Source organism: Suncus etruscus, chromosome 12 (genome assembly GCF_024139225.1).
Source record: "Suncus etruscus isolate mSunEtr1 chromosome 12, mSunEtr1.pri.cur, whole genome shotgun sequence".
NCBI lineage: Eukaryota > Metazoa > Chordata > Mammalia > Eulipotyphla > Soricidae > Suncus > Suncus etruscus.
In genome coordinates this window covers 91,382,779-91,405,554 of record NC_064859.1, presented here as the reverse complement: position 1 = coordinate 91,405,554, position 22,776 = coordinate 91,382,779, and the positions used below count along the sequence as shown (strand labels likewise).

Here is a 22,776-nt window from a genome sequence, read left to right as displayed (position 1 = left end):
GCCAGTTTTGATGCTGTGTCAAAATTCTTTTTCCCAGCCATTCATCCATTGGGAAAACACTCCAAGCTGAGCCGTTCTGAAACGTAGAACTTTATCAAAATCACAAAGGCTCTGAGGAAAATGATTAGATCTACAGCGTGAAAAGAAACCGTGTTTTCCATCCATAGACCAGCGCTGCAGGGAAAGGTCAGCAAAGAAGACTTTCTTCTGTTCCCTCCTTTTCATACTAAGGCTCTGAACCAGTTATAGATTCATTAGACATGACCCACTCCCACGTTTTGGGGCCACAGCCAGCTGTGCTCAGGGATCACTCCTGGTAGGATTGGGGAGGAAGATCGTATATGGCGCTGGGACCCAAACCCGAGCTGGCCACATGCAGGACAAACACCTTAGCCCCTGGTCAGTATCTGGCTCCAGGGAAATCTCTCTTGATCTGCAAGAATGTTCTGCAAAGCCAGGAGAGCTGGGGGACTGGCACCATGATGGGCCACAGCCCACGTTTTTGACATTCCTCAGTGTCCGGCTCTTCTAGTTTAAGGCACGAGGTATTGAGGTACACCCACAGACCCAGGCGCAGTAGGATCCAAATCCTCAAACAGGTTGGAGATCACCCCAATGTGGGAGCTGCTGTGAGCAAATTCTAGTGCAAGTTGGAGAGCGCCCTCTGCTGCCCTGTCACGAAACATGAACCAGTTCTGGGTAATTCCTTTTTTTTTTTTTTTTTTTTTTTGATTTTGGGCCACACCCGGCATTGCTCAGGGGTTACTCCTGGCTGTCTGCTCAGAAATAGCTCCTGGCAGGCACGGGGGACCATGTGGGACACCGGGATTCGAACCAACCACCTTTGGTCCTGGATCAGCTGCTTGCAAGGCAAACGCCGATGTGCTATCTCTCCGGGCCCTGGGTTATTCCTAAGATAGGAGCTGAGTGCCTGTCTCCACCATCTATGTCCATCTTCCATCCACTAGCTCAGGCAAATGACTTGCCTCTCTATCTCATCTAGCTCTTGTTAACAGGAATTTTATATAGGGATAAGTCACAAATGGGGCAGTTCTGGGGGTGAGAGAGAGAGAGAGAGAGAGAGAGAGAGAGAGAGAGAGAGAGAGAGAGAGAGAGAGAGAGAGAGAATACATTGGGGAGGGCATTTGCCTTGCAGGAGGCAGACCCAGGTTCAGTATCCAGCATCCCTTAAAACCCCCTGAGCATTACCAGGAGAAATTACTGAGTGTAGAGCCAGGAGTAACCCGTGAGCACCACTGGGTGCTTAGCAAACAAGCCAAGAAAAAAAAAAAAAAAAAAGGCCGGAGAGATAGCACAGCGGTAAGGCATTTGCCTTCCATGTGGCCAACCTGGGACAGACCCTGTTCAATTCCTGCATCCCATATGGTCCCCAAGCGTGCCAGAAGGGATTTCTGAGCACAGAGCCAGAAGTAACCCCTGAGCATCGCTGGGTGTGGCCCAAAAACCAACCAACCAACCAACCAACTAACCAATCAATCAATCAATAAACTGCTTTTAAAAAAAGTAGGTCCTGGGGCCGGGTAGGTGGCGCTGGAGGTAAGGTGTCTGCCTTGCAAGCGCTAGCCAAGGAAGGACCGCGGTTCGATCCCCCGGCGTCCCATATGGTCCCCCCAAGCCAGGGGCGATTTCTGAGCACATAGCCAGGAGTAACCCCTGAGCATCAAACGGGTGTGGCCCAAAAACCAAAAAAAAAAAAAAAAAAAAAAAAAGTAGGTCCTGGGGCCAGGCGGTGGCGCAAGAGGTAAGGTGCCTGCCTTACCTGCGCTAGCCTTGAACGGACCGAGGTTCGATCCCCGGCGTCCCATATGGTCCCCCAAGCCAGGAGCAACTTCTGAGCTCATAGCCAGGAGTAACCCCTGAGCGTTACCGGGTGTGGCCCAAAAAAAAAAAAAAAAAAAGTAGGTCCTGGGGCCGGCGAGGTGGCGCTAGAGGTAAGGTGTCTGCTTTGCAAGCACTAGCCAAGGAAAGATCGTGACCACGGTTCTATGCCAATTTCTGAGCGCTTAGCCAGGAGTAACCCCTTAGCATCAAATGGGTGTGGCCTGAAAAACAAAACAAAAAAAAGTAGGTCCTTGAACTAGGTCTAGAGATTGCCATCCATGTTCTTTTAGAGGAGGTTTCGGAGACAGAAAGGCAGATTTGGAGGTCAAAGAAGGAGCTGATAGTGAGGGGCTGGCTTGATAGTGCAGTGGGTAGGGCATTTGCCTTTCAGGCAGTCAACATGGGTTTGATACCTGGCATCCTATATGGTCCTCTGAGCACTTGACCCCCAAACAAAATGCAAACAAAACAGAAAGAGCTGATGAACTGCCCGGAGCAGGTTCCATGCCCAACCTCCTACCCTGTGAGATGCTCCTGGGCAGGCGACATCTGATGCTAGATGATGACTCAAGAATCAATTCTCCTGGTGGAAGAGAGTGCCCCCCACTTTTCCTTGGAGGGGTTAGAGCAAGTGTTGGAAGCAGAAAGCAGCCAGGATTCATTTCCACAAGAACACCAAGATGGTCTTGGGAGGCATCACACGCCTCAAACACTCCGAATGTACCCAGAGACCCTGAGGTCTACGAGATGGATTGTCTAAGAAGAGGGAGTGCTGAGGGCAGTGAAGAGGCAGTGCAGACAAGAATCTCCATTTGCAGCTGAGCTGAGTGACCCCGCCCCCCCCCCCCATGAACATCAGCCCTCAGCCTTCTTTCTATTCAGTAAGTGCCCAGAGAAAAACATTTTGCACTGTGAGTGTTGAAAACCATCTCGGTCTCTGCTTACACAGGTAGTTGAGAAACTCCTGAAGACTTGAGAAGCTCTTTGCTTCCATCTTCATCACGAGAAAAGCTGAACCAACAATCCTCAGAGATAGACAGTGGCTTAGACTGCACTTTAAGGGTCAGGAATGTGGTGGCAAATCTAAAATAGCTACGTCAAATATTTATAGCAGATGAATAATCGATTTGCCCAGAGAGGAAAGAAAATGGAGTCCTCTAAAATACTCAGGGCCAGAGAATTATCTCTCTGGTCCTGGTTTAGTCCCAGCTAGCACATTTGGACCCCTCGTGTCACCACAAGTGTTGAGCAATGGAATGCCGGGGATCACAAAACAAAAATAAAGAAATAAATCAGTTCCCGACAGAAAAATATAGGCGACCCCAAGGTGAGGGTGCTGAAAAGTAAAGGAGACATTATGTACCAGTTTTGCTGTGGAATGGGGACCCCAAAACAAAAATGTGTTCTCTCTTTATTCTTGAGTTCCTTGACATTCTTCTGGGCTCCAGGAGTGAGTCCTAAGCACCAAAACTCAAAAAGAGGGGTTGGAGCAATAGTCTAGAGAGGAGGGTGTTTGTCTTGCATGCAGCTGACCCAGCTTGATTCCTGGCATCATATATGGTCTCCTGAGCGCCACCAGGAGTGGTTACTGAGTGCAGAGCCAGGAGTTATTCCATGAACAATGCTGGGTGTGCTACTGCTGCTCCCCTTCCTCCAAATGAAGCGAGTTGGGTCCTTGCCTTGCATGTAGCTGACATGGGCTCGATCCCTGGCACACCATAAGGTCCCCTAGTCAGTCAAAAGTGATTTCCTGAATGTAGAGCCAGGAGAAATTTCTGACCACTGTCAGGTGTTTTACTTTTGGGAGAGGGGGGCCTGGGCCACAACAGCAGTGCTCAGGAAGTTACTCCTGACTCTGCACTCAGAAATTACTCCTGGCAGGCTTTTGGGGACCATACGGGATGCGGGGGATCAAACCTGGGTCTGTCCCAGGTTGGCTGCGTACAAGGCAAATGCCCTACTGCTGTGCTATTGCTCTGACCCCAGCACTACCAGGTGTGACCCCAAACCAAAACCAAAAAAAAAGACCCTGGGCTCTAGCCTCAGCACTGAAAAATAAAGAAAAGAAAAAAGAGAAAAAGAAAAGAAAGGGAGAGAAAAAAAAGAGTCAGAAATGTGATGGGAAGTCCAGGAGGATCCGTGGTTTGGATTACCTCTTTGCAAGCATGGTGGGTCTGATCGCTGGTGCCACCACAAAGTGTTGCGTAATGTTTGAACCTGGCAGTTGTGGATCCCTGGAACCACAGCAATTTTTAGGCCAGGTGTGTGTAAGCACCACAACAAAGTGGTGTGGTCCCTGGCAAGCAAAATGGGGCCTGGGAGCACAGCTAAATGAGAGAGCACTGTGATCGGATGTGCAACTCTCCAGCAAGTGCCACAACTAAGAAATGTGTGAGCCCCCGTGTTTACCATATTTATTTGAAATAAAAATGGGAGGATGGACTTTCAGTTTGGGAAGAGACCAGTTCAGGTGGGGTTACCATATATTTTCAAAATAAAAATGAGAGGATGGACTCTCAGGCTGGGAAGAGGCCAGTACTCTTTACCTAGTTGTTTATTCCCAGCGGCCTCTTGGCCTCTTCCTTTTCTCATTTTGTAACTGTGGTTGATACCATATAGGTTTTTGATTAATTCCCATAAACAGTGACACTGTCTTATGTTAGATTGTTTATTTTCCCCACTTTTTATCTTTTCTCCTCTTTGTGAACTGTTCAATAAGGTATTTTGGTGAAAGAGTCCCTCTCTATCTTTCCTTCCCTTTGTAATTTGTTAAATAAGAAAGTTTGTAGAAGTGTCCCTCCATTTAACATTTATGTAAGAAACAAGTCAATTGGATTGTTGGACTTGTTCTAGCATCCCCATAGGCTCCAATCTCGCCATATGACACTGTTCTTCCTTTGCATAGGCACATTAAAATGGGAAATTATATACAAACACTTTCTTATAGAGATGGGAACACACAAATTTTCTTAAATGGTGACAATTGTGTCCACTGTCTTAAGTTAGATTGTTTATTTTTCCCACTTTTTATATTTTTTCGCATTGTGAACTGTTCAATAAGGAATTTTGGTGAAAGAATCCCTCCGTTTAATGCTTATGTTTGAACTAGGTCATGGGGATTATTGGACTTGTTCTGGCAGCCCCCTCATGCGCTGATAACGCTAGTTGGCATTATTCCTTGTTTGCATGGGCACATTAAAATGGAAAATACTATACATACAAATAAGTTCTTATCTAATAGATATAGGAACACACAAATCTTGTGGTGCAATGGAACCTTACACCTTGAACATTGACAAGATGACCTGGCACAGACCTCAAAGGTTTGGGCATTTTCCAGTCACCCCTGAACCAGGGAAGCCATCTACGAAACATCCAAAGTTGTTTATGACCATCACCTGGAAGCAATCCTCTACCAGGTAAGACCCTACTGCTGCTCTGACATCGATTTACTCAAAAGAATCTTCCCTTAACACTGAGAAGATTTAAACAACAACGACCTGTGTACTGGACAGGGCTTTCTGCATTGCCCTTCAATTGTGAGTTGAAATTAGATGCTGCTCCGCACCATCCTGACTTCAATGTAGAATATACAGATTCCAGGATCTTCAGTACAGAAACATGATACCAACAACAGAAACTGTGAAAAATATAACTGTATGGGCACTACAGACAATGACCTGGAATGGACAAACTAGTTTGCCTGGAGCCTAGAAATGGTCTTATGTCAGGAAACTTCAGGGGTAGGGTCTCCGTGTACTTAGGCCAAAGTTTTTCCTTTCCATGACCCCCATACTTTGGTGGGCCCATGCAAACGATAATTGCCACTCTAACATTGTTTTTACAGTGCTCCTTTGACTTTAAACCTTTAAGAAACCACTAGTAAAAATATCTGGAACTGCATATATGCTTTTAGTTACACTAGCATTCTGGGGAATAAAGGAGGGAGATAAGGGATATATGCTTGGGAACAGGGATGAAGGGAGGACAACACTGGTGGTGGAAAGGCCCTCATTTATTGTCACTGTGTACCTTAAATATCACTGTGTAAGATTTGTGAAAAAAAAATTAAAAATGCCTCTTAAAAAAAAAAAAAGAAACGTGCTATCATCACAACCCTGGCATGTGTGAGATTCCGGACATCACAACATCAACAGAACAATGTTTTTAGAAAGCAATTCTGGGCCAGAGCAATAGCACAGTGGGGAGAGCGTTTGCTTTGTACGGACTGACATGGGCTTGATCCTTCAATCCCCGGCATCCCGTATGGTCTCCCGAACCTGGCAGGAAGGATTCCTGAGTACAGAGCCAGGAGTAATCCCTGAGCTGAGCTGAGTGTATCCCCAAAACAAAACAAGACAGAAAAAAAAAGGTAATCCCAGAGCTGGTGAGAGAGAACAGTGTGTAGGGTCCTCGATTTGAATGTGGCTGGCCCAGATTATATCCCGGACCCCAACCAGGAGTGACTCCTAAGCACAGAGTCAGGAGTAATCCTGAGCACTGCTGGATGTGGCTCCCAAACAGACAATAAATCAAGATGGGGGAAGAGCAATATTACAGCAGGGAGGGCACTGCCCTGCATGCAGCTGACCTCAGTTTGATCCTCAGCATCCTATGATCCCCAAGCATCATCAGGATTGAACCCTAAGTGCAGAGCCAGGAGTAACCCCTGAACATCACCAGATGTGTCTCCCTCAAATCCCTGGCATTGTGTATGCACCTTTGTACCTCAACCCCACTAACCATAAACAACAAAGGGAATTTTTTTTGGGGGGGGGTCACACCCAGTGGTGCTCAGGTGTTACTCCTAGGTCTGCGCTCAGAAATTGCTCCTGGCAGGCTTAGGGGACCATATGGGATGCCGGGATTCAAACCACCCTTCATCCAGAATTGGCTGCATGCAAGGCATATGCCTTACCACTGTCTTCTCTCTCCAGCCCCAACAAAGGGAATTTTGTTCTGATTTTTCACATTCTGGAAGAACAAATCTATGCTTTCAGAACACACCTCTCGAAACCGGGTTTGAAAAAACCTCACAGACTCAAGACTCCCAGATGTTCCCTGGATCAAAACTATTTTCAGGGTGCGCATGTGCTGCCTGGGTTCAGGTACCTGAGCACAAGTAACCTGCATCTACGCTCCTGGGATATGACTTTCCTACTTTGAGGCTGGGTTGTGAAATGGGGGCTCTCTGTCTCTTGAATGTGTTACTCCTTAATCTCACTTTCCTATCTTCTCCCCCCCCCCCAAGTCAGTATCTCTAAAGTGAAAAAATCCCGTTTTTCACTTCAAAAACTAAACAAAATTATTTTCAGGGCCAGAAAGACAGTACAAAGGTGAAGGTGCTTATCTTTGAAGCCACACAAACAGCACATCTGTTCTCAGAACACCATCAGGTGTGACATCTGGGCACTGCTGAGTGTTCCCCTTTGCAAAAACACCTCAACCTCCTCCCCAGAAAACCAAAACAAACAAAAACTATTTCCACAATCTCAGGAAGATATTTGACTACACCCCTTGTTTCCTCATGAATGTAGAAGACAGACTCCGACAGGAAGAGCGGAATCTGGCGGCAGTGACAGGCATCCAGCTGTCATATCCAGCCAGACAGTAAAGAAGCAAAGAGAAAGCGATGCTGCAGTCCTCAAATTAATTTTTAAATATAGCTACTATTCCACAAAAACATTTAACGTGTAATTATTTTATCTTTGCTCATCTCAAATAAAGAAATATCTTCTGGGGCTGAGCGAGGGAAACACTTGCTTTACAAATATGAGTCCTGGGGTTCCCATTCCTGACACTGCAAAATATCTATTTTTGAAATTCTGCATTTCTTTTCAGATGTGACGCGTGTAAGCAAAAGCTCTTTGGTAGCCTCAATAAACTTCTGTATTTAAAGGGATTCAGACATCAAAAAGAAAAGGTTTGAAACTGCTTTTTTGTTTTTTGGTCACACCTGGCATCCCATGTGATCCCGAGCGCCACCAGGAGTAATTTCTGAGAGCAGAGCCAGGAGTAACCCCTGAGCACTGCTGGGTGTGGGCCTTCCCTCCCACAAAAGAAATCTAGAGGAAGCCCACTGGGCTCTGGGGTTACCCCCGACAGCCCGACTCTGGGGTCTCCTTCCTGGATTCTTTATAGGTACCAACTAACTTTATTTTTTGTGGGGGGGGGGGGGAGAGGGGGAAGAAGGAAGGCCCACACCCAACAGAACTCTGGGCTTTCTCCTGGCAGGGCTGAGGGACCATTAGTGGTACGAAATAGTTGGCTGCATGCAACCTACTATTTACTTTTTAAGTTTACTTTTAGTTTTCTCCTCCCTGCCTCTGTGGCCAATCCTACCTTCTTAGAATTTTTATCACCCCTCAACAAAGCTGTGATGATTCATTCAGAAAAATCCTAGTGGTAGTCTGGAAGCTTCTAGTTACAAACGTTAACACTCAGAATAAGAGCTTTCAATAGCCCATGGGGGGTCAACTTTATTGGCATTGATGTGAGCCGAAGGTGTTTCCCAGAGTACCAAAGTTTGAACAACACAAGGTCCTCTCCCTGTCACTGGTCCCTGATCTTGGCTGATGGTGCCTCTGTGGTCCTGCTCGTGGCCCACTTCATTCATTCCCATACAAAAACTAATGACTTTGGCTGCCTTTTCCAAGCTTTAGAAACCTTTTAAATGACTTTCAGTTTGACAGCAGGGCCGAGCTTTTACCCATTCCTGCTGGGTCAGAGGCAGAAGAGAGATTTCCTCAGTCCTCTGCTCTGCACTGTGGCTGTTAGAGACAACGTATCCCACGAAGAACTTGACAGTGACACAGATTTAAACCTCTGCATGAGGTAACAGCAAGTCTTTATATAATTTTTCCCGTTAAAGCATTATCTTCATTTTTATTATCTCTCCATAAAAAACATTATATTAAAAAAGTAACTGTAAAGACATTGACAATAAATGCACTTTAAAAATCCCAGAATGGAAAATTTTCTAAAGTATAAATTATGGTACAATGGCATAGCTTCTATGAATTATAAAAAAGATTTATATGTAGATATAGATATATATATTTTTTTCAACGAGGGAAAAATGTTTTTGAATGATTCTGGTCGGCATTTACTAGAAAGACCTCAGAACCTGCAACCTAGGTTTCCATTTCAGCTTTAGGTGAGATTTTTGACACTGGGCACAAACTTTAAGGCACAGACTGGGGACTCATGAACGACACTGAGGCTGGACTTATGCTGAACAACAGATCCATAGTGCTAGCTTGCCCCATGGTGCTCCCCCTCTCCCCAATATTTAAAATCAAAGTCAATCTGGACGGTAAAAGCTTAAAACGTTAACACAGAGTCTTTTTTCCTCATGACTCGGTCAATCTGACGTGTCCATGAAACAGTTCACCAACTTGGGACAAGCCTTCAGGGCTTTCTCCAAAGGTGACTCCAGTGTGTTGTCACAGCTTCCTGGGGTCACAAGAGATTGTGCAGCAAAACTTTGGTCCTAATCAAACTTCTCCGAGGAGGGCAAGTGCCGAGGAGAGTCGTCTGGAGGACCTGGGTCCCTGGATGTGTCCAACAGAGTCCCTTGGAAGTTGCCTGAAATTTAGAAAGTGAGTTAGCTCACTAACCATTTGTGAAGGCAAAAGGGACCCTTTGAGGTGCCACATGAAGCCTGAGGAAGGGAGAGGCCTGGACCCTTTCGGTCCTTGGTCACTTTCCTTTCCTTTTCTGTGGTGCCAGGGATCAAGCTCTGGCATAAAAGCACCACTTTACGGAAGTTCCCAGCCCGCTGACCAATTTTTTTTTTTCTCTTTTTGTTTTTGGGTGTGTTTTTGGGTCATACTGTCCCCTGCTGGGGTAAATTTCTGATCCAGTTCTAGAGACCAGATAGTGTTCTGGGTCTCTCCAATGCATAGCAGAAGCTCAGCTCACAGAACTGTGGTCCCCTCTGCTCATTTCCCTTTGTTCTGTTTTTTTTTTTTTTTTTTTGGTTTTTCACACTCATTTGATGCTCAGGGGTTACTCCTGGCTAAGTACTCAGAAATTGCCCCTGGCTTGGGGGGACCATATGGGACACCGGGGGATCAAACCGCAGTCCTTCCTTGGCTAGCTTGCAAGGCAGACACCTTAACTCTAGTGCCACCTCACCGGCCCCCTTTTTTCTGTTTTAAAGGCAAGGATATCTGAGAAATAAGGACAGGAAAGAGAAAGACATAGGCTCAGAGAATATTTAGGGGTCCTCAAACTTTTTAAACAGGAGACTAGTTCACTATCCCTCAGCCCATTGAAGGGTTGGACTATAGTTAAAAAAATAAACTATTGACAATAGTAGCCCATGGGTCATAATTTGAGGACCCCTGCCAGAGATTGATAGGAAGATTTGAGAGACAGACAAAGAGGGAGTCGGAGAGTGCAGTGTACATACAAGCACAATGCAGGCCCAGAACGAGCCAGCTGTTAAGCAGGACAGGCAGCAGCGGGCAAAAATGCCTGGTGGGCCAGATAAATGTCCTCAGTGGGCTGCATGTCGTCCACAAGCCGGTTTTTGAGGACCCCTGGTATACAGACTTCTACTGGGTTTTTGGGTCACACCCAGCAGTGCTCAGGGGGAAAGAAAAACCAAGTTTCTTTCTTCCTTTTTTTGTTTTTGTTTTTGGCTACACCCAACAGCACTCAGGAGTTACTCCTGGCTCTGTCCTCAGAAATCACTCCTGGCAGGCTTGGGGGACCATACAGGATGCCGAGGATCAAAGCTGGGTCCATCCTGGGTCGACTGCATCAAAACAAACCTTACCGCTGTGCTATTGCTCCAGCCCCGTCTGGCCATTTCTTAATAGAAAATATAGGTTTCTTTTTGTTTTGGGCCATACATGGCAGCACTCAGGGGTTAACCTTGGCTCTATGCTCAGAAATTACTCTTGGCAGGCGCTGGGGACCATCTGGGATGCCAGAAATTAAACCTGGGCTGGCTACATGCAAGGAAAATGCCCTATTCACTGTGCTATTGCTCCAGCCCTCTCCCCCCCCCCCCCATAGGGGCCACACTGCTAAGTGTTCAGAGGCTCCCAGTGCTGGGTAGGGCACATCCAAGCAGGGCCAGGGCCCGAATTCAGGGCCTTACGTGTGAGCTGTCTCCTTGGAAACCAGCAGCACAAAAGTAACCAGTCCCATTTCAGTAGAGAAACAAGGGAAGAGCAGAAGGCAATGGACTAAGGCTGAAGAAAGAAAATCCTTCAGAGCCTGCAGCCCCACCGTGAAAAGCAGGCGTTCCTTCGGGGTGGGGGTGGGGGGCATTGCAGGGGGAAAGGCTTACAGAGATGCCAGGGTCCAGTGGCTCAGCCCAGGCCCCCCTCAATGCCCCGGATCCTCCTCGCCAGCTGGATGTCCTTGGGGAAAAGGGTGACCCGGCGTGCGTGGAGCGTCAAGAGGTAGGCGTCCTCGAAGAGGTGAACTAGAAATGCTTCTGCTGCCTTCGAGGAAAGGGGAAGAAAGAGACTCATGACAAGGATGGGGGATGGGGGGAGACAATCCCCCAATTCTGTTCAGCCAGGTGGGACCAGACTGCCCCATATTCAGTTGCCACCCGGTGAGAACATCCAGGAACCGAGTCCCCTGTGCTCCATGCTCCTTATTGCTCTCTCCAAGAGGGGGAGACTCCCATGGGAGACGTCCCAAAATGTCCATCTCCACGCAACCCCAGCACACCCTTTGCGCCCCCTTCTTACCTCCTGTAGGGCCAATAGTGCGTGGGCTTGCCAGTTGAAGTCCACACCACGGGCAAATTTAAGACAGATTTCTCGAACCTGCAGAGGAGGCCGGGGCAGTGGAGAAGAGGAGTGGAGATCGACAGGCCATCGAAGGGGCAGAGAGTAAGCAAAGGTGTTAAGGCACATGTCTTGGGGCTGCTGACCCCAGTCTGGTTCCCCAGCACCACACAGAATCCGAGCAGAGCCAGGAGTAAGCCCTAAGCACCACCAGATATGGCCCAAATCACTTCCAAAGCCCCAACCCCAAGAAAAAAAAGGTTTTTTTTCTTTTTTGGTTTTTGGGCCACATCCAGCGGCACTCAGGGGTTACTCCTTGCCCTGTGCGCAGATATCTCTCCTGACGAACTGACCATATGGGACCATATGGGATGCCGGGGATTGAATCCAGGTTGGTTATGTGCAAGGCCAATGCCTTACCCGTTGTGCTATCACTCCAGTCCCCCCCCCCCAAAAAAATGTTTTTTGAGAAGGGAAAGAGTGGACCAAGGAGATAGTGGGAGCCCTAAATTTTGCTGATTTAATCCCAACAATGGCCAGTCACCCAGAGGCGCTGCCCAATGCTGCTGAATGCAGCCAAGGGAGAGAGATTTCTTCTCTCATCTGGGGACTTCTGGGGAACCTCAATCTTCTTCCCCTGTCCTGGCTGTGCATGTACTGGATAGAACCTGGGACTGGGGACAAAGATGGCTGTAGGAGGAACCCAGCTAGCAACTCCACCGTCACTTCCAAGGTGATGGGATAAGAAGCTGCTCCCTTCACACATGGGAGGGGGTCTAGCCAGTCATGCTTTCCCTGGGGATCCCTTCCAGGCTAGAGATCAGAGACACCCCCCTGCTTAGCAATCAGGCACGAGTGGGTACTTGGTGGGTGCTGGGGGCAGGTAGGCTTCTCCGGAGCTCACCACGCGGCTGAAGGGCAGCTTTCTCAGCAGCAGGTGGGTGGTCTTCTGGAGGGTGCGGATTTCCCGCAGGACCTTCAGGCCCCCCCTTGACTGGCGGCTTCGGAGGGCAGGTGCTATGAGGGAGAGAGAGGATCAGGGGGAACAGACCTGGCACTGAACGGCCAGGGCGAGCCAAGGGCCAACTGCTAGCTGAGGCCCAACGCCATTTCAAAAACAAAGAATCACTCAGCATTCAAGTCTTACTTTCTTTAGGTGGACAGAAAGCAAAAGCACCCCCCAGTTGCCCTCCAGGCTACTATGGTCCCCACCAGATATGCCAATGGCCCAGGCTCCAACTTTGTCCACTCTGGGAAACTGTTAGACCATCACATAAAGGCAAAAGCAGAATTTTTTGTCAGTTCTTTTTTTAATTTAGTTTTTCTTTTGAGGGGGAGGAGGCACACCCAGTGGTACTCAGGGGTTACTCCAGGCTCCGTACTCAGAAGTTGCTCCTGGCTGGCATGGGGGGACATATGGGATGCTAGGATTCAAACCACCATCTCTCCTGGATCGGCTGCTTGCAAGGTAAATGCCCTACCTCTGTGATATTTTTCTGGCCCCAAAAATTTAATTTTTCTAATTAATAAACTTTTTGTTTGGGGGTCATATCCGGCAGCGCTCAGGGGTTCCTCCTGGCTCTACGCTCAGAAATCACTCCTGGCAGGCTCGGGGGACCATATGGGATACCAGGATTTGAACCACTGTCCTTCTGCATGCAAGGCAAATGCCTTATCTCCATGCTATCTTTCCGGCCCCATACTTAATAATGGAAACATTATTTTTTTTAATGGAAACATGTGACATACACAGTGGCAAGACTGCTTCAATCATACACTGTCTGTCCAACACTTTCACCACTGTACATTTCCTGCCACCAAGGTCCTCAGTTTCCCTCCTGTCCCCCTCCCCTGCACCGCCTGCCTCTCTTTTCTTCTCTTTTAGACACTGTGGTTCACAATATTGTGACTGAAGGGATACCATGCACTTTACTTTATCTCCTTTCAGCACCCAGTTTTTGTCCAGAGTGACCATTTCCAAACATCATTGTCATAGCGGTCCCTTCTCTGGCCTAACTGCATTCCCTCTTTTTTTTCCTTTTTCTTTTTTTTTTTTTTTTGATTTTTGGGTCATACCTGGCAGCGCTCAGGGGTCACTCCTGGCTCTATGCTCAGAAATCACCCCTGGCAGACACAGAGGACCATATGGGATACCAGGATTTGAACCACTGTCCTTCTGCCTGAAAGGCAAACGCCTTACCTCCATACTATCTCTCTGGTCCCTGAATTCCCTCTCTTTGTGGTAAGCTTCTCACTGGTCCTCCTGGGCCTCAACTCCATTGTCTTATGATATTATTAATATACTATTTTGTTTGTTTGTTTGTTTGTTTGTGGGCCATACCTGGCGGTGCTCAGGGATTACTCTTGACTCTGCTTTCAGAAATCACTCCTGCCAAGCTCAGGGGACCCTATGAGATGCTGGGATCATACCTAGGTTGGTCCCATGCAAGGCAAATGTCCTCCCTACTGTGCTCTAGCCCCCATACTAATTTTTTTTTTTATCTACTCCACAAATGGGTGTGCTCATTCACTGTCTCTTTCTCTCTGACTCATTTCACTCAGCATAAGACTCTCCATATCCAGGGCCAGAGAGATAGCACAGTGGTAGGGAGTTTGCCTTGCACACGGCTGACCCAGGATGGACCTAGGTTTGATCCCCGGCATTCCATATGATACCCTGACCCAGGAGCGATTTCTGAGCACATAGGCAGGAGTAAACCCTGAGTCTCACTGGATGTGGCCCAAAAACAAAACAAAACAAGACTCCATAACCATTCATATATACAACTTTTATATTTTTTGTTTTACTGACTGCAATTATCTATAGCAAAAAAGAAGACAACAGCTGGTATTAAAAAAATTCATGGATTGTCTTACTAATACTCAGTTCTCTCTCGCTGGTATTAAAAAAAATTCATGGATCTCAGTTCTCTCTCTCTCTCTCTCTCTCCCTCTCTCCCTCCCTCCCTCCCTCCCTCTCTCCCTCCCTCTCTCCCTCTCTCTCTCTCTCTCTCTCTCTCTCTCTCTCTCTCTCTCTCTCTCTCTCTCTCTCTCTACTGCAGGCCACAGCAGTAATCAGAGAGGCTGAAAAAATAGTCCAGTCGGTAGGACGCTTGCCTTGTACAATGCTAACCCAACTTCAATTCCCAGTACCCCAATGGTCTACTGAGTCTGCCAGAAGTGATTTCAGACCACAGCACCTGGAATCACCCCTGAGCACTGCCAGGAGTGATCCCTGAGTGAAAAGCCAGGAATAAGCCCTGAGCACAGCCAGGTGTGGGTCAAACTCCAAGCCTAGGCAGTGATCAGGGCCTGGTGCCACTGAGGAGACCCTACACCAGGGGAGCAGCTTCTGGAGCCTTCTGCCTTTCTACCCACGGTCTCAATCCACACTCAGTGGAGGTGGTGGCCCTGGATAAGCAGCCAAAACCATGAAGAGCACAAGTAAAACCAGCAAACCCGACAACATGCAAGGAGGGAAGCAGGGGCTGGAGTGACAGCATGTGGCCCTGTTCAATTCCTGGCACCAAGCAGCATCTCTGAGCAAAGAGCCAGGAATGACCCTTGACAGAGGGTGGTGCTCCTTACTCTCCCCCCCCAAAAGATAAATAAGCCAAATAAAACAAAGGAATCAATGTCAACCAGCAAAATAACCGAGGCCTGAGACCACTGGGGTAACAGAGCAAAGAGACATTTGGAAAAATTTGCCATCCTAGCCTAAGAGGGGGCGGAGGAAGGGCCAATGCACCAGCAAGAACAAACACGCTAGTCTAAAAAAGAACAAAGTCAGTGCTGGGAGGGCTTACAGTGCAGCCCAGTCCTTGCATGTCTGTTTGTTCCAGGGCCTGCTTTGCAGTGGAGAGGCGCCCAAGGAGAGAATCACAGGAAAGCAATGAACTAAACGTGCAATAATGAATAACAACAACGGGTCTGGCAGGAGGTAAGGTTTGGAGTTGGGGAAGAGATTGAAGCAGCATGGAGTTCCCTGGGTTTTCCAAGATCATCCTGGCTGCTGAGTAAAGGATGGTGGAGATGGGGCAATAGGGAAGGGGGAGAGGCTGGGTTGGGGAGCTAGTGGCTGGGGCTATGCTTGTAGAGCAGGAGGGGAGCAGGAGCAGTGGCAGAGGGGAGCCAGCAAGGGTAGCATCTAGAGATAGATGGAGCTGACCTTGCTGCAGGATGGGACAGGGACCAAGATTCAGGGAACCACCTAAATTTTTGGCTGTTTATTTTGTTTGTTTGTTTGTTTTTTGGGGGCCACACCCGGCGGTGCTCAGGGGTTACTCCTGGCTGTCTGCTCAGAAATAGCTCCTGGCAGGCACGGGGAACCATATGGGACACCGGGATTCGAACCAACCACCTTTGGTCCTGGATCGGCTGCTTTCAAGGCAAACGCTGCTGTGCTATCTCTCCGGGCCCTTGGCTGTTTATTAAACAATGAGGTGGAGAGGGAGGCCACTGAAGATTGGGGGAACGAAGAGGTAGAAGGGAAGCAGCCTGATTCTAGGAGCTGAGTTTGACAGGTCAAATGTATGTGACAAGAGAGAAGGTTGGCTGAGTGTGGGCATCTAGCATCAGAGCAGAGGCCTGGATAAGAGAGAAAAGCATGAGACAAATGCTGTCAAGTCGGGAGAGATAGTCCAGGGGCAAGGTGTTGCCTTGCACACAGCTAACCCTGGTTCAGAATTCAGCACTGCATATGGTCCCCCAACCATTGCTAGTGACCCCTGAATACTTCCAGGTATGTCTCCAAACAGCAAAGCAACAAACAAACAAACAAACAAACAAACAAACAAAAATAACCAAAAAACCAGGGTAGTTGGGGAAAAATGGGGTGTTGGAGGAAGAGGGTGATATGCTTTTTTAATTTGTTTTGGGGCCACATCCAATGGCAGTGCTCAGGGGTTACTCCTGGCTCTGCACTCAGAAATCACTCCTGGCAGGCTCAGGGGACCTTTTGGGATACTGGGGATCGAACCTGGATCCTTCCTGGGTTGGCCACGTGCAAGTCAAACACCCTATAGCTGTGCTATCACTCCAGCCCAATATGAAGTTGGGAGTGTGAAGACAGAAGATGGGAAGTGAGGGAGAGTATGACCAAGGGTTGGTGGATAAGGGGCGAGGATGGGGGGGGGGATGCAGAGTGCAAGGGGTCTCCTGGACAAGCCGAGGTGGACAGGGTGGTCCTCAGCTGGGTACCTCTAGGGGCACAAGGTGGCCAATGGAAAGGGAGAACAGGCACAGAAGTCCCAACAGAGAAGGGAGAAGTCAGGAAGTGTCTGGTGCTGAGGTGACAGCAGATAAAATGTGGAACAGGGATGGAAGGGGTGGCCAGGGAGGCAAAGACAGATGTGCTTTCCCGCTGCCTGATAAATCAAGACAGGACGGCAGCCACACCACATGGCTGTCTACTGTGCCATACCCCATGCCACCCCACACCATACCCAGCCACCCCAGTCACTCGCTCTCCTTTTAAGCTAGTCTCCTCACAGACACAGTATGGTAGAAAAAGTATAAAAATGAAAAAGACTCAGAAGCCACCAGGGGCAGACAGACTGATACTTAAAGCTGTTAAACAAAGGAACTGAAATAGTGTAGGTCAGAGATGACATGTCAGAGAGACGATAGCCAGAGATGATGGGTCAGACATGACAGGTCAGAGAGATGACAGGCCAAGAAATGTCTCCTTGGGTTGGAGGGCATCAGAGGTCCTAGCTCCATCCCTGACACATTCCCGAGTCCCACTGGAGCACCCTGGGTGTCGAGGCAGCAGGAATGGCATTGAGCACCCTCCGATGTGACCCCCCCCAAAACCCAAACTACAAGTCTGCATTAGAATCAACTAGATAATTCAGAACTCTGGTAGGATGGCAGATTCCAGGAGGGCAAAGATCCCATTGGCTGGGGATGTGGCTCGTTGGTAAGGTGCTTGCTGTCAAGCAACCTGGGGTTGGTTCCATTGCTGGGGACCCCATTCCCCAATACAGAACCCCCTAAATAAAAATAATGAAATTGCATCTTGTTCAAGAGAATGTGTAGCTTGAAAGCAGGGTCAAGTTTTCTGACCCCCCTGGCCAGTTTTGGGGTGGTCAGCTCTAGATCCTAATGGTCATACCAATATGGGGTGCAGGGTCTCTGGTCAGGAATCACCCCAGCTCGGTCTCAGCTTTCCAGCCTGGGAAAGGGGCGCTTGGGTTACCTGGACGTGAGGGCCGCGAGGGCCGCCTTGGGACGCTGGGGCCCGGGCTCGGCTCCAGGCGCCTTGGGACGCTGGGGCCCGGGCTCGGCTCCTGGCGCCTCCTCGGGGTTGAGGTCTTGCGGCTTCGGCGCCGCGGGCCCATAGTGGCCCCGCGGCCCCCTTCTTAGCCTCCTCCGGGACGCGGGAGCAAGGACGGAGAAACGCGGGATTCGAACCCCTCGGCGCCGGAGGCGTCTCTGCCCCGAGCCACTGCCGGCGTTTTTTAAAAACCCGAACTCAGACGCTCATTGGCTGCTTCGGGGGTGGAGCTACCGCTGAAAGGACCAATGAGAGTATAGGCCTGAAGAGCATCGCGGCGGTGATAGGACGGAGAGAGCCGCTCGACCAATAGGCGCTTGGAGAAGTGGAGGAAGGCGGGACTTCTGGCGCGCTTTGCGGAAGTCTTTTTTTTTTTTTTTTTTTTTTTTTTTTTGCGCTGTCAGTCTCTTCTCCCGGAGGAGGCGGAGCTGGAGCGATAACACAGCGGGGAGGGCGTTTGCCTTGCACCAGGCCGATCCCGGAGGGACGCAGGTTCGAATCCCGGCTCCCATATAGGCCCCCTCGAGCCTGCTAGGAGCGATTTTTGAGCTCAGAACCAGGAGTAACCTCTGAAGGCAGCAGAGAGTGGCCCAAAATCCAAAACAAAAACAAATAAAATACCCCAAGAAATTGTGACTTTAGACAGACCACTTCCACAGATATTTTATATTTGTCCAACTACCCTTACATAAAGTGATTTTTTATTTCAAGTCTAGGAAAACACCCTCAGAAAATGAGTGCGACACAGCTGGCCGTGCCCATGACCCTGTATTGACTCAGAAACCAGTTCAGTTGCATCAACATCTCCGAGCTCCTCCTTAGCTGGACACCTGCCTCTTCCTCAGTGGTTTTAGGGTGAGAGGTTGTGGTGGGATGGGGTGCGAGTGGCACCCTCAGCAAACCACACAGAGAGGGTGATTGTGGGCTTCTATGGTGGCCTCAGCCAACCCCCATACCCTGCTGTGCCCTGGCTGAGTGCTGTCTCTTGAGTTTGGGTCCACTCGTCATGCACTGGCTTGTCAAATTGGAAAATAAGTCATTTGAAAATGTGGGGAGGTAGAAGAAAGATGCTGGCTCTCTGGCTTTGTACACAACTGACTCTGGTTTGATCCCTGGCATCACAGGAAGTGATCGCTGAGAAGGGTCAGGAGTAAGCCCCGAACACTGCCAGATGTGGCACCAACCTCTGCTCCCAAATGTGCAGAGATGGATTTTTTTGGCTAGTTTATTGTGGTGATCTGTATATCCCTACTGAATTACTCTCCTGTACTCCAGAAACTAACGTAGTACTACATGTCAGTTAGGCCTTAAACAGAAGCAAGAGTCTGGACCAGTTGTAGGCACTAGACGGAAGATGCAATCCCACTTGCAATACCATCTTAGGCTCCCACATTTGGACTGTGGGAGGATCGTATCATTTCTAGAGATTAAGATGAGAATGCAGAGCCAATATTTTCTGGAGGCCTGTGAGGGAGCCAGTGAAATCGTAGGCATCAGAGAGAAGTTCACCAACACACAGCCAATTATCATACTAAAGTAGACACAAGAAACGTGTGTGTCCGGTGCAGAGTGCTTACCTGGCTGGAGTACAGGCACTGAATGTTGGAGACAAAGGGTCAGTTACTGGCTCCATATGATCCCCAAGTACTGAGTAGAGCATAACCCCAGGACACCCTGTTGGAAATGGTCCAAAGCACATCCGGGTCAGAGAGGTTAACACATCTCAGGGAAGAAGGACCATACCCTTAGTTCAGAAGCTGGGCTCTAGAGGTGCTTTTCTCAGTGCACCAGTGAAAAGCAGTCTGGGGTTCAATGCCTGGTTAACTTCTGGGTTTTGTGCCTTCCCTCCCCCTCATGCCTGTTTGCACCTCTCAGGCCTCGCCTGAATGCATTACAGGTCAGTGCTGCCCTGCAGTGCTGTACATTGCAGAGAACTGTGGACAGAAGAAGCTAATACCGGTAACTCAACTGGCCAAGTCAGCCTTGTGGGAGATCCCAGGAGGTACAGAGCTGAGCTGCCCTCAGGTCTGGCTGATGGCGCGGGAGGGTCCCAGGATGTCCCAGAATAGCCCTGTGGCAGTAGGAAGGCACTTCACCCAGTGGCTCAGTTCCCCTGGGTGGGAAGCCCCTGCTGAACATGGACCCTTGGCAGTCAGTTCTGCTTTGGAGCTCTTAACTTCCACTTCCAAAGACAATGTGAGGCCCAGTGCTTTTTCCCCAGTGCCTCTAGGCTCTACAGCCTTTCAAATTCACCCCAACTCACCTATGAGAAATTTGGAAACAACTGACCGTTGTGATTAAGGTGAATTTGACATTTTGCTCCAGGGATAGTTTGGTTTTTCTTTTGAAAAACAAAAAAAGGTTTTTGAGCCATACCCAGTGGTGCTCAGGGCTTACTCTTGGTTCAGCACTCAAGGGATCTTTCTTATTGGGGCTCCAGGGATCATATAGGGTGCCAAGGATAGAACACAAGTAGACAGCGTACCCACTGTGCTATATCTCTGGCCCATAAAAAAAAAAGTCTTTATTTTGGTTTTTGGGCCACACCTGGCGGTGCTCAGGGTTAACTCCTGACTCTGCATTCAGAATCACTTCTAACAGGTTTGGGGGAACCATATGGGATGCTGGGGTTGGCTGCTTACAAGGCCTTATCTGTATGCTATCACTCTGGCCTGAAAACTTTTTTTTTTTTTTTTTGCTTTTTTGGGTCACACCTGGTGACGCTCAGGGGTTACCCCTGGGTATGCGCTCAGAAATCGCCCCAGGCTTGGGGAACTATATGGGATTTCAGGATCTAACCGAGATCTGTCCTAGGTTAGCGTGTGCAAGGCAAACACAATACTTTTATTAACACTCACCCCGTTTTCCCCTAGAAGTGCTTGAGGACCAACTTGGCCCTGCACATGTGAAACATGTCTGCTACCAATTGCACTCCCACCCCAGAGTGTGTGAATAAGTTTTTATTTTTGGTGAGGGGAAGGGGCTGGAAGAAGTTTGGGCCACACCCAGGGGTGCTCAGGAATCATTCCTGGAGGAACTGGGGTACCGTGGGCCACGTCAAGGTCCAAATCAGGGGCCGGCGAGGTGCCGCTAGAGGTGTCTGCCTTGCAAGCGCCAGCCAAGGAAGGACCGCGGTTCGATCCCCCCCCATCCCATATGGTCCCCCCAAGCCAGGGGCAATTTCTAAGCGCTTAGCCAGGAGTAACCCCTGAGCATCAAATGGGTGTGGCCTGAAAACAAAACAAAAGGTCCAAATCAGCACTGCTGTTTAAACCTTACTCGCATAGCATCTCTTTAACCCAAATAAAAACAGTTTTTTAAATTTTTATTTTTTGTAATCACGATGTTACTCAGGACTGTTTCAGGCATACAATGTTCCAACATCAATCCCTCTACCAATGCTATGTCCACCAGCCCCCTCATTTACCACCTACCAGTTGCTTCTACAAGAGGTGCTTACCTATAAGCCACAATAAAACAAATTATATATAATCTCACTGTGGCTTACAGAACTCTTGCTGATGGGGTTTCATGCCTAACATTTACCAATTTTCAGCATTTCCTCTCCTTCTGGTTGACTGCCACCCCCACCCCCGCATCCTCCAGCCCCCTCAAGGATCTTGCTTCCTGGGAAGACCAATTCTCCTATGCTTTGTATTTCCATTGTCTTTGGGTATTTATTCTATCTTTTTTTTTTTTTTTGCGCCACACCCAGCAGCGCTCAGGGGTTACTCCCAGCTCTTTGCTCAGAAATCACTCCTGGCAGGCTAGGGGGACCATATAGGGTGACCGGGATCTAACCGGGTCCAGGTCTGTGGCATGCAAGGCAAAAGCCTTGCTGCTGTGCTATTGCTTTGGCCCAGTAGTATACCGTAGCTCCTTTATCCACTCATCTATTCCTGGACACTTGGGTTGTTCTCAGGTGTTGGTCGCTATAAATAGAGCTGCAAGGAACATGGGGTGCAAATGTCTTCTCTATTTTGCTTTTGAGACCAACTCCCAAGTGGAGTTGCTTGGACAAATGGAAGCTCAATAACTAGATTCTTTTTTTGGTTTTCGGGTCACACTCGGCAACACTCAGGAGTTACTCTTGGTTCTATGCTCAGAAATCGCTCCTTGCAGGCTTGAGGGACCATATGGGATGCCAGGATTCGAACTACTGTCCTTCTGCATGCAAACACTCTACCTTCATGCTATCTCTCCAGCCCCAATTACTAGATTTTTAAAGAAATGTTCATATTGTTTTCCAGAAAGGCTGGACCAGTTGGCATTCCCACCAGTGGTAAACGAAGTTTCTTTCTCTCCACATCTGCACCAGCACTGGTTGTTCTTTGCTGTGTGCCAGTCTTCCTGGCATGAGATATTTCATTGTTGCTTTGATTTTGCATCTCCCCAATGATTAATGACGCAGAGCATTTTTTTCCCACTTTTTGGTCATTTGTTCTTTGAAAATGACTCATTTCACCTCTTTTTCCCGTCTTTTGAAGGGATTGGAAATTATTTTCCTTATAAATCTAAAACTTTTTCTTTCCCATTGACGTTCTGAGCCATCCCCCTGCAAGGACATGACACCAGGTGGGCCCATCCAGGGGTTGGCAGCACTCCACAGACGTGGCATATGGTGACATTTTACCAGCACCTTCAGTTCATGATCATGATTCCCACCTGCAGCCGGAGCTGGCTTTCCCGTGCATGAGACGTAAGACCCCCAAACTGTAGAAGTCAAGCAAGAAAGCTGCCGGGTCTGATGGGGTATCCCTTCCTCCCAAGGGCCATTACCACCCCAACCTTTTCATATGAAAGCCAAAAGCTCCCCCGACTCCCATGACACTTCAAATAAAGGCTAGGGCTCCCCTCACTTGGCACCATTGTAGGCCTGTGTGTGCCGAGGCTAAGGCTAGG

The 22,776-nt window shown here is 48.6% G+C and overlaps 1 protein-coding gene across 1 annotated transcript; it reads right to left on the bottom strand.

Moving 5' to 3' along the window:
* Positions 1-11,168: 11,168 nt before the first annotated feature.
* CENPA (centromere protein A) lies at positions 11,169-17,938 on the bottom strand. The gene is made up of 5 exons (XM_049784501.1): positions 17,845-17,938; positions 13,416-13,435; positions 12,502-12,573; positions 11,559-11,636; positions 11,169-11,303 (listed from the first exon to the last, which is right to left on the bottom strand). Exons 1-5 carry the CDS (start codon positions 17,936-17,938, stop codon positions 11,169-11,171), a joined length of 399 nt encoding a protein of 132 aa, XP_049640458.1.
* Positions 17,939-22,776: the final 4,838 nt, after the last annotated feature.

Coding starts and splice junctions, on each gene's coding strand:
- CENPA (XM_049784501.1), bottom strand. CDS start 17,938: ATGGGCCCGCGGCGCCGAAGCCGCAAGACCTCAACCCCGAGGAGGCGC. Junction 11,637..12,501: donor AGCTGCCCTTCAGCCGCGTG/GTGAGCTCCGGA, acceptor CCTCCTCTGCAG/GTTCGAGAAATCTGTCTTAA. Junction 11,304..11,558: donor CACTATTGGCCCTACAGGAG/GTAAGAAGGGGG, acceptor CTTTCCTCGAAG/GCAGCAGAAGCATTTCTAGT.